Here is a 12,333-nt window from a genome sequence, read left to right on the forward strand (position 1 = left end):
GCGCGACAAGGTCGCGCAGTCCCGCTCCCCAACACCGGCTCCCACTCCACTGAACCTGCGGGCGACAAGCCGCCCGTTGGAAATATGCTACGCGCCAAAAACAAAGCTTTTAAAAGTAGAATAAATACACAGACATGCAGCAATTATACATATTGAAGGTGACTTAACTGGCTGCGGAGCAGCAAAGCAAGAGGAAGAGACACTGGGTCACGAGGGTTTTATAGGGCTGGTCTCTATGGTTATGGTTGTGTCCCTTGGGGTTCATGGGATTTGTAGTTTTTTTGTATAAGTCTTTCCTATTGGCTTCTGAATATTAAAAGCATGGAAAGAGAAGCATAATCAGAGCCTCCGGTCCTGACATAGAATTTAGATATCTTGCCTACCTAAGAGCGCTGCCAGTAGCCCTAAAAAGGCAAACAAACGTTCCATTGTGTAGTAACGATCTTCAGCCGAAATATGTTCTTAAGATGTTTATTGGTAGTTAAAGGAAAATACAGCCCCAACATCTCTGACCATCCATCTCCGTCCGCTTCTCATCCAACAACCGTTCAAACATTCGTATCCACACATTCTTACATTCCTAAGTGCGAGGCCGCTCGCGCTATAAGCGCGAGGACACATGCACCAATACAACACCAATACAACACATCTCCCCCCTTATAACAATGCAAACGAAAAAATAACAAGCAATTGTATTATACCCTAACCATTTCAAACAGCAAACAAAGAAGAGAAGAACAGAGATAAAAATATAACATACTAAAATATAACATACTAATTATGCAAATACGCAGACATAACCAAAATAATCCAGAAAAATGTTTAAATGTCACATTTGATAATCATTCAACATTTTAGATAATCCAGAAAACCTCTAAATGACACATTGATAATCATTCAATATTTTAGACCTCACTCTCAATCTTCCATATTTACTAACATCATTACCAGACTTTGCATTTCCATCTGGTTCCTCGCCTTGAACTCGGCCAGTGGGCACTTGTAAATTTTTGTTCTCTTGGGGTATCCCCTTTCCACTCAACCCTTGAGTATCTTGTGCACTCTGGTTCTCCATTAGATCGTTTAACCAAAACTTCTGTTTTTTTCCATATCAAAATTTTCCCTCTTTTCCATGTCAATACCACCCTTATAAGGCGCAATTCTGCTAACATGCCATACCTTTCCATCACTAAGTAGAACTGAGTTGCACAAAACCTTTTCTACACATAATGGTGGATAAAATTTTCCTGCTCCCTTTCTCTTAAACCCAGGTATTTTGCCATCCAACCAACATTATCCTTACCTGAAGGAATCCTTCCCCTCATATTTTCGAATGGACTACCACCTGTGATGTTACTAGGCGTTATTCTATAGGACCACAATGTCTTCCATACCTCTCTTTCCCATGATAACTTTGCATTGTTGGCTAATTGTATAGCATTCTTTAACACCCTGTTAAAACGTTCCACTCCACCATTTCCTGCAGGATGATATACTGAAGTAGTTTTGTGCACAATGCCATTCCTTTTCAAATAGTCCTTAGATTTGCCAGACAAGAATTGGTGACCATTATCAGTTAAGATAACCTTTGGCAATCCTTCCCTGATAAACACCTTATCCAAAAATTCCACCATGCCTGAAGCATCCATTTTTGTTGAAATCATTATCTCTGGCCATTTCGAGAAATGATCCATTAACACTAAAATGAATTTTGCTTCACCATCATCATAAATTGGTCCAGCAACCTCTAAACCAATTCTGTCCCATGGCATATCCGGACAAGATAATGGACATAAAGGAGGATTAAAGGTTAACAAATTATTTTCCGATTCATTACATAAAGCACACACTCTCACTTTTCTCTCAACAGCAACATCTATACCGGGCCACCAGTATAACTGTTTTACTCTGCTCTTCATTTTAGAAATACCTAAATGTCCTTCATGACAAATGTCTAACAATTTGTCTCTAAAACATTCCGGTGGCACCAGTTTACCATTGCGTAATACTACATTGTCTTCCACAGACAATTCCTGTCTTAATTCCCAAAATATACGTAAACTACCATCCAAAATGTTTTTATTAGGCCAGCCTTCTACAATCATTGAAAGTACTCTAGACAATACACTATCCTCCTTTGTTGCAGTTATCCATTCTTCATTTGAAATACCCTGAATTCCTTCTAAAATTTCTGCGACACAATCCTCCATCAACTCATCATCTTCTGCATTGCAAGGTGTTTCTAGGTTTTGCAAAGGAAAACAGCTTAAAAAATCTGCAGTTACATTCTTTACCCCTGGAACATATCGCACATCATATTTATAATCTAAAAGTTTTATAGACATTCTTGCTATCCGTGGGGATGCTTCAAACAATCCACTTGTTGTAAGCACCTTAATAAGCGGTGTGTGATCACTACGCAAAATGACTTTCATGCCCCAGATAAACTGCCTGAAGTGTTCCAAACCCCAGACGCACGCTAAGGTTTCCCGCTCAATAACTGAATATCTAATTTCAGTCTCTGTTAATGAGCGTGATGCAAATGCAATCACATTTTCATTTCCACATACATCCACTTGCGTAAGCACAGCTCCAAGCCCCTTATTGCTTGCATCTTTCGTAACAATGGTCTGTAAGTTATGATCAAAACCTTGTAACGCTGGTGCCTTTATAATATTCTGCTTGATTATATCAAACGCAGCTTGGCACTCATTGGACCATTCAAACATCACCTTGTTTTTTAACAATTGTCTGATGGGGTACGTCTTACTGGAAAAGTTTTTTACATATTTGGCATAAAATTCTGCCAAACCTAAAAATGCTCTCACCTCATCTTTGTTGGTAGGAATTGGTGCTTTTTTATTGCTTCTACCAATTCAGATTTTGGTTCTACCCCCTTCACACTTATTTCATGTCATAAATATGTAACCATATTTTTCGCAACATTACACTTAGCCATATCGGCTGTAAGCCCCTTAACCGCAATTATATCTAATACTTTCTCCAATGTAGAATCATGTTCCTTCCTCGTTTTCCCCATGACCAAAATGTCATCCTGGAAAAACATAACTTCTTGTAATCCTTGAAATAATTTGAACATAAGTCTCTGGAACGTGGCCGCTGCAGACGCCAATCCAAACGGTACCCTAGTAAACTGATAGCAACCAAACGGTGTGACAAATGCAGTAAGTCTCCGGCTTTCTGGATGTAGCACAACCTGATGGTAAGCTGAGGTTAGATCAATCGTGGTGAACCAATTCATTCCTTTCGTACGTGTAATCATTTCATTAATTCTTGGTAGCGGAAATTGATCTACCATAATTTTCTTATTTAAATCTCTCAGATCAACACATAACTTCAACTTACTATTGGCTTTCCTTACTACAACCAAAGGCGAAATCCAATCCGAAGATTCCACTTGTTTAATAACACCTGTCTGCATTAATTTATCCAACTCTTTGTACACCTCATCTCTGATACTCAATGGTATGTTCCTAGCTTTGTGTGTAACTGGTATGGCATCATGTTTCAAAACTATCTTGTGTTGGAAATCCGTGAGTATGCCGATACCTCCAGCAAACACCAAGGGATATTTATTTTTGATAGTATTTGCATCCAAACATTCCTCTTGCACAACAGAAACTGGTTCAGAACTAGACGGATTAAGAATAATACCAAGCTTGCCTTGGTCCCACCATCCCAATACCGATGGCCCAGACTTTGACACATACAATTTACATTCAGCCTCTCTGTTTTTAAACATACAACACACAGTTCTATACCCTACTATGTCTATAGGTTCTCCAGTAAAACTTCTTGGAGAAATATCCGAAGGTACTAGCTTATTCCCCAACCTCGGTTCTAATTTATCTTTCCACACCGCTAAGGTGACAATAGTGTATGGGGAACCGGAATCAGCAACCACACTAACAATAATTCCCTCTATGAATAAATTACATTTTGGTTTTTTCCTTCACAATGGATTTTGTTTCTCATCCCATTGATCTCTCACATTAAATACACACATATTTAAATTTTCATCCCCAGACGTAGATGAATCTGAATTTGAGTCTTTCTCCAACAACTTAATGAAGTTCTTTTTCTTCTGCCTACATACTCTTCCGAAATGTCCAAGTAAGCCACATTCTGAACATTTCTGGTTCCGCGCTGGACATTTCTTGTCATTAGCATAGTGACCTATAAATCCACATCTATAACATTTAATCATGGAATTGTCACCTTTAGCCTCAGTTTTCTTAAATTGTCCCGTGACCAGGTTATCTCTTGACTTCGGAGCTTCCCGCTCAAAATTTGATGTTTTCCTTCCACTTTTAACTTTATTAATTTGTTCAATAGCTTCCTTCTCTCCTTCTTTTTCAGAAAGTACTGCTTTAGCACACCTTCCAGTTAGTTTTGCTTTCCTTACAATTTCCACCACCTCAGATAATGGTGCTTCTCCCTTCGCCCATAAACAGACCTGTATAGAAGAACTGGCCGCTTGCATGACAATTTGATCTCTGATCATTTCATCGTGCAGTGTACCGAATCTACAGGTCAAAGCTAAAAAAAATTAAGCTGATACATATTCCTCGATGGATTCTTCTTTCAGTTGTTTTCTATGATAGAATTTATATCTGTCAATACCAACACATACTGTGGGTGAATAATATCTGTCCAAATCTTCCATAGCGTTAGAAAAGACATCACCTTGGCCATCTGGACGGGGTTTTTTCTCAATGCGATTATAAATTTTTAAACCTTGTGGACCCAAACAATGTAAGAGGATTTTCTGTTTCTTAGAAGGTGTGAACTCATTCTCTTCATCACAAGTAGCAAGGTAATTTAAGAAATATTCGTTCCATTCTTGCCACTTGCTTGTATTGTCACCTAAAAGGGGTTGAAATGGCTGAGGCGGAGGTAGATTTAATGAACCATTTGAAGCCATGTTAGGAGTGCAGAATAATCCACAAAACCACACAGTATCACTTTGTAGAGCCGTTGAATATGGTATTGACTTCTCAATATGGCCACCAAATTAGCCACATAGGTCCAAGGTTAACGCTCTAGCAGTGCGATGGAAAACGCGCACTGTAGCGCTAAACAGTGTATATTAAAAATCAAGCACTAGCAGTTGCCATTGTACGCGTTCCCACACAACTCCGACGCTCTGGTAACCAAGCAACGCGCTCCAAAATGGCATCGGCAACTATGGAAACAGGTTAGAATGGAAGTTTTAACCTTGTAGGGGAAAGAAAACAATTTTAAAAAAACGCTTCCTGGAGGCAGCTGGAAATCAAGAAGATCGCACATCGAAGGTGAATCCCTTCTCCTGAAATGTGAATCACAGGTTGAAATACTGCTGCTAAAGGTCGTAAACGACGTTTGGGCTGATTAGAATAGTTTCCCGCTCGTCGCCAAAATTGTAGTAACGATCTTCAGCCGAAATATGTTCTTAAGATGTTTATTGGTAGTTAAAGGAAAATACCGCCCCAACATCTCCGACCATCCATCTCCGTCCGCTTCTCATCCAACAACCGTTCAAACATTCGTATCCACACATTCTTACATTCCTAAGTGCGAGGCCGCTCACGCTATAAGCGCGAGGACACACGCACCAATACAATACCAATACAACACATTGGTGTGTGTTTTGTATTCTACTACATCATCTTCGTGCTTCTATTGTGTGTACAGCTAAACATCTTCAAGATGGCCGCCGCACTTACACGCTGTCTTACACAGTAGAGCGTATCTATGTGTTTTTTGTCTTTCTTCACTTTCAAAAACGGAACATGTGTTACAATTTCATCTCCGGGAACTTTCCTCCTCTCGGTCAATGTTCCCATCGGTCACGGCATTCCCTGGCCCTGCTCAGCCGGATGTGGCTAGGAGGGAACGGGGAGATGACCGCTGCCGTGCTGCAGATGTCCTGCGCCTACCGGGGTCTCTTGGCCGTGCGGGATCGGGCCCTTTGGTTGTTACCGGGCGTTGTAATCCCAGGAGTAAGGGCATTTTCGGTGCGGCCGGAGCCCCCGCTCGAGGGTAACCCTTATTATGGGAAGTACCAGGAAAAGATCCAGCAATTGCGCAGGTGCGGGCAGCAGTTGGGGTGAATAATGAGTTACAGGAAAGTTGTGCAGGGTAGAGTGGCACATAATGATATTGCTGGGAAATGAAGCACAGTTCAGCTAAGAAAAAAACACATAAACCCAACGCTTTTCACATGCTGATGTGAATAAAGGAACTGAAAATAACGCAATAAAGCGAAGGGGTTAACAAAGGCGAAACGTTAATAAAGAAAAAGAACATCAGACATGTGGCGGAGTAAATAATGAACTAAAAAATAAATAGTATTCACAGGTAAATTAATGTTCCATGTTAAAATGCAGATCGTCCAAAAAATACTTGGTTGTGACAGGGCACAGAACCTTACATAAAAGAGCAAAACAATACGAGGAGTATTCGTTTCGCGTTATTTTAGTGTGCAGTTGTATGTATTAAATGCATTTTATCTAAATAAAAATAGATTTGTGAACTGATTTTGTTATAGCTACTGGTTATCCCCTGGTTCATTGGGTATGTTTCTTTCATTATTGGGTAATAAAAATGAACTGATAAAAAGAAGGGTTATGGTGGCTGAAATGTCTTTAGTAACAACTAAGTGCATTTTCTGTTCTCTATTAAATGCATAAGCATTCCGCTGAAATCGCGAGCCTGGCTCAAACTTAAGTCCCCATATTTTTGCCTAGCTTCATGGTCAAAGACAATTTTATAAATAGCATTCACCTTTCCTTACAATGCCTTGTGTTTCTGATAAGTTTGGAAAGCTGTCCATTGCATGAGACTAAGTTGTGGGCATCGCCTTTCTTTGGAGTTGGCTGAGTAGTGATGTCACTTACAACTATATCACAACGTCTGTTAGTATGTGTTAGTATTTTATGCTATCACATACCTTTCCATTGTTGCTTCACAAAGTCTTCTAGCTCATAACGACCGCCAGCACCCATTTCATCTCAGTGGAGGGATCAAATATTAAGAGGAGATTGTCCACCAGTAACCGATTGATCTCTCTTGTCCAGACTGCAGGTGGTCATAAAATCACTAATGGATGCAGTATTTATGCTTTGTCTACTCAAGCTAAAAATGCAGGTAACAAAAGCATTACTCTTTCGCAAGAATAATTATTTTGCTAATAATAACGGTAGTAAAATAATGAATGTGGCTTCATGGTGTTTTTAACCCACATGCATAACATGAAAAGTTTGATATGCAGTTCCCACACAGGGTAACACAACAGTGGTACTTGACTTGTAGGGATTAATGTTTGAGTTGGCCTTGCTGGCATCTGAACCCTCCATTTGTAGTTTACACATGAGTCTCAGCTGTAAATGCTCAACTCCTTGAGCTTTATTAAAACATTTAAGAGAACATCTATTTCTATTATTACCAAAGTAAAAACCGTAAAATGAGATGCATACACATACCTATTGAAGTGATGTGAGAGTGAGGAAGCCTTTGTGCATTAATTAAGAATGTGCATTATCAATAGTCTGCAGAATATTAATCGACACTTGAATTTACACATATACGCTGACATGGAGCTATTGCTTTTGAACCGATTTTGCTATGACTTACTGGAGTGCATTTTTATGGCGTATGCTGACTAGGGCTTAGTTAACCTTGTTCAAAATGAGTATTGCTTTTACTCTTTATTTCTTCTTCACGTAGTCAAGCAAATCATGTTTGTTTGTTTCTGAATGATGCTGTTCTCGAAGACGACTCTTCAGATTGGGCTCAATAACGTAACACTTTTCCAAGAATCTTTCAGCTTGCACGTGGTATTCCTTCATCATAATGGTTCACTGTTGTTTATGTAACTAGTTTGTTCTTACACCTCCGGATGATGTGATGCCATAGATGGCTAAATCAGTATTCATCTAGAGTTAGTGCTTAGGTGATAGGGCTGGATGAAGATTTTAAAATCCTTATTCTGGTTTATTGAAAATATAATTATTTTGCATACACTACAGTGATTCTGCACGTTCTATGATTTTGGGGGAGCCAGAAGTTGTTTGACTTTTCCTATGCTACTAGAGATGCAGCTGATTTCTTAATGATTTTGCTGCACATTGTGGACTTGGCATTTCTCTTGATTTTGTCACTTTTCTGTATGATTCTGAACTTTAATGGCATTTGCTTTCTATGTAACCCAGCAGTTTTTTAATTTAATTATCCTGTACTGTATCTTTTTGAATGTTTGTAATAAACCTCTATATGTTTCCTAATTCCTCCCTGTAACTCCCTTATGGTGTCAGTTCTTTCATAATTGTTGCATTTTAAAGTGCTGGTTTGTACTTTACTTTGGGTCACATTGCCTAATGAAATTGAGGTTAACACTGTCCGTGAACCACCCTATCTTGTGTGTGCTTTTAGCGTGCAGATTTTCAGGGGGTACAGCACACCCACAAATAAATGCTTTCTAGGTGAAAACAAACAAAATTGGAGTAACAAATTTGAAAGTATGCTTACGGTATTGGGTGGTTTTGGCCTTTCCAGTGGCACAATTCTCTGACATTAATGCACATTGCAATTGTCAGTTTTTCCACACACCATTTTTTTAAGCAGTTGTACTCTGATCTTCATATTGTTTTACTTGGATTTTTGAAAATAAGTAGCATTATTTGCTAATTATATAGATTTAGTTTAGATGCATGTTAAGGACAATGTATTTTTGTATTTTTTATATATTAGTATTTTTGGGAAACTAAATTAGCTCTTATTAATAAAGACTTCAATCAACATTGGTGCATGTGCTATCTCATTGATAAACCCAAAGAGGAGTTAAACCTTGTGGTGGTATATATTAGTAATGCATGCTGCATTTGTAGGTTGAGCCTACCAGACAGCAAAACTTGTCTGGCTGGACCAAACCTATTGTGGACTTAGCAAGAATTTACAGTGGGCTTTCAGCCCACCCATTGCTTACATTGGTTGATATTAGCATCACTTTCATTGGCTTGCTAGTTATTTGATGCCTTTCCTTGTCGATCTTGTGCCTCCCCTGTTTCATTACCTGTACCGTTCTTTTGCTTGGCTATCTTGTATTATTCTGTGGCTAACATTTAAGGAAATTCTTTGTAGGGCTGGCGATAGCGAAGACCTTTTGATTTTACTAAAAGTATATGGTTAATATGCTTAATTAAAGGGGCTTTCAGCCAGCTCTCTTCATCCATTGATCTGTTGTTGTGTCATTCCCGTTTCATGTCCGCCCACTACAGCATGAGGCAGTAGGCCAACCTACTTCAGCTGCTGCCTTGCTTCATTTAGCCTTTTCCCATCTTCACACAAGGTAGTTCCCTTCAACACCAGTGTTTTTATTTTTTCTTTATTATTACTTTAGTGTTGCTTCTCTGTTTTAGAGGCTTATATGAGCTAGTAAGGTGCTTTCTACCAGATGTGAGCACAGGGTACATGCCAGCTTTATCAGTTCCAGTTTCGTTCTAATGCTGTTGTAAATTCCTTTGGGTGTGTTTTCTGTTTCTGACTGCTGCTAATACACAGCATTCCAGAATGTGTCCATTTGAAACTGTTCTTTATAAAATTATCCTCTTTTTAGTGTGCACACAATGAAGTGAATTTAAAATGGCACTCCTATATGTCATGCTAGTATGCAGGGGTGTGGAATTTATTAAAATATCTACTTGTCCAGGGAACAGGTTGCTTCTCAAATCTACTTGTCTTGTAAAATGATCTACTAGTCCCTTTGGTGCCATGTAGTGTGGCGCCAAATTATGGCAGCAATCTCATTATGTAAGAGCTCTGATAATAACCTCTCTGATTATGCCAGGGATACTACCATAGTATGGCTTGAATACTTGCAGTTTCAATCCCTACTGTAGCAATTTCCTTATTTTACCACCTTTCTGCAGATCTGCTTACTGGGGCTGGAGGAAGCAGTAAGCAATAGTTCCAGGGCTGGAATGCCTTTGAGTCTGTAAACCTACTAACCTGCATGTTTTAAAGATTTTCACCAGCTTCTCTCTAATATTTTCCCATAATAAGAAAAGTTGGACATTTACTCCTGACAATGGCAGAATTAGAACTTCTTCCAGGGTTGGGAAGAAAGTGGCTGGAGGGAAAATGAACTTGCAAATGCTCAATAGATTTTCACATGAGCAAATCTACACATGCGTATTTACCCATGCTAAAATACAGTTCACAAATATTTTATAGGGGTACGACATATACCATGGGTGCACTTTTGTGACTTTCTTTAAGAATCTGGGCCCACATGTAGGTACGTTCAGATTTGCGACCCGCAAATTGCGAGTCAGAGCGAGTCGCAATTTGCGAGTCGCAAATCCGAATGTAGGATGGTGTCCCTGACACCATCTGTGATTCGCAAGGGCTTCGCAAATGCCCACCTCATGAATAATCATGAGGTGGGTCGCAATTTGCGACCCCCTTGCAAATGGCGGCCCTCACAGGGATGGTGGCCTGCTGGAGACAGCAGACCACCATGTCTGTGACTGCTTTTCAATAAAGCATTTTTTTTTTTTTGTAATGCAGCCCGTTTTCCTTAAAGGAAAACGAGATGCATTACAAAAACAAAAAATGAAACGTTTTCGTTCCATTTTTTCAGAGCAGGCAGTGGTCCATAGGACGTGCACTTTGCAAATACGGGTGATTTGTTATGTTCACGCCCCATCAGACCTATAAACTCCTCTCGTGAACAGTCATTTTGTATTCCTGGGCAGCCCGCTTTTGAGACAAGTTCATCAGCACAATCTGTCTGAAAGCTTTCTGCTTTTTTGCCATCCCGACATCTCTTAACGCCTTCACTTTCAAATAAACTGACTCACCAATCACTTGTTTCGTTAAATCTTCACTTCTGTTATGTGTACCATGAAAGAGGGATTCAGATGGTTTTAGACGAGATAATGAACTATACATGAACACAGTGTAACTTTCCTTGCACTTTTTTGAGGATTTGCGGAATTAATGCTCTGATTTCTTGCTTTCTTAACTGTTCGCACCCCACATTCTTTAAAAAATGTTTTAGACCAACACCACTTTTGCTCTGGGTGTCGTCTTTGATATGAACACAGTATATGGGGCAGATTTTCTGGTACCCCAAGACACAGCATGTCGTTCCTAACTTGTTGAAATTGTAGCCTGTGATTTCCTAAACCGTTGGTTTGGAAGGAGATCTCCTAAACGGATATACTTGTTTGTGGTGCTACTGGTAACATGTTGTTAAAGGTAATTATTAAGGAGGATTGACTTACATAAATTATACTTTTTAAGCACCACATTTGTGTCATTTTGTGATGCGAAAGCGGCGCAAACTTACAAAATATAATTGTATTTTGTTAGTTTGCGCCACTTTTGCGTCAAAACATGGCGCAAATGTGGCACAAAAAAAGTATAAATATGGGCCATAAAGTCAAATTGTACTGATGTTCCTTTTATCAAGCCTGTAACCTGAGCGTTTGAAAGCATCACCAGACTTCTGCCTTACTAAAGCTCTGAGTAAGGTGTATATTATCTCTTTCACAAAGCCCTGGGCTGATACAACCTGTGTAATTCCCCCATGAGAGTACTTGCCCTTCTGCGCCTTTCAAGATTTCGTTCCCTATCAAAGACTTCAATGAGCACAACTTTGCTCACCCAGCACACTCTTAAACAATGCTTTTAAAACTGGCTCTTTAATGTCTGTGATTGGCACACCAGACTAATTTGCAGATGAATCTGGGATTGTTCCGAGGAGGAAGGTTGGTGAAAAAATAATCTCCAACATTGTGCTAGTTGTTACGATTTTTAGGTCTTCAAATAAAACACTGTTTAGCCATTCACCATAATTAAGATAGGCTTTGGTTTTGCCTTAGTCACTGCAAGCATCTTCTGTGGTGCTGGGCTGAGCAAGTTTATAAAAAATATTTAAGGGGCTAAGTTATTGTCACCTCCTCGCATTTTCACTTTAACTTTTAAGAGATGACATCTTGTTTTGTCAAACACCCACGTTTTGTAAGATGATCAGCTCTCAACTCAGTAGTTACCCAGAAAGCAGTTTCTTTTCTTAATCCATCTAATGCCAAAATACATATTACCAAAAACTGACATCCACTTCTCACTATTGCGTGGCATTATTAATACTCTCATTTGCTTACGTGTACCATGGCTTTCCTGTCCCAGTTTATCCATCTTGTTTTTGTCCCTCCTTTGCATTATAGACACTTACCATCTCTCGAGTGGTTGGTGTTTGTCCTGCCAATGCTCATGTTTAGGGATTTTATTCTTACTTTTGGTTAAGCACTGCATGGGAGTGCATGA

The 12,333-nt window shown here is 39.4% G+C and overlaps 1 protein-coding gene across 1 annotated transcript in view; it reads left to right on the forward strand.

Annotated features, from left to right (window-relative positions):
- Positions 1-5,793: 5,793 nt before the first annotated feature.
- The window catches only part of ATPAF1 (ATP synthase mitochondrial F1 complex assembly factor 1), an 82,003-nt gene continuing 75,463 nt past the window's right edge, over positions 5,794-12,333 (forward strand). The window contains exon 1 of the mRNA XM_069232728.1: positions 5,794-6,091. Within this exon, the coding sequence (XP_069088829.1) occupies positions 5,880-6,091 (212 nt within the window). The 5' untranslated portion in view covers positions 5,794-5,879. The remainder of the gene's footprint in view (positions 6,092-12,333) is intronic.

Source organism: Pleurodeles waltl, chromosome 4_2 (genome assembly GCF_031143425.1).
Source record: "Pleurodeles waltl isolate 20211129_DDA chromosome 4_2, aPleWal1.hap1.20221129, whole genome shotgun sequence".
In the NCBI taxonomy this organism is placed as follows: Eukaryota; Metazoa; Chordata; class Amphibia; order Caudata; family Salamandridae; genus Pleurodeles; species Pleurodeles waltl.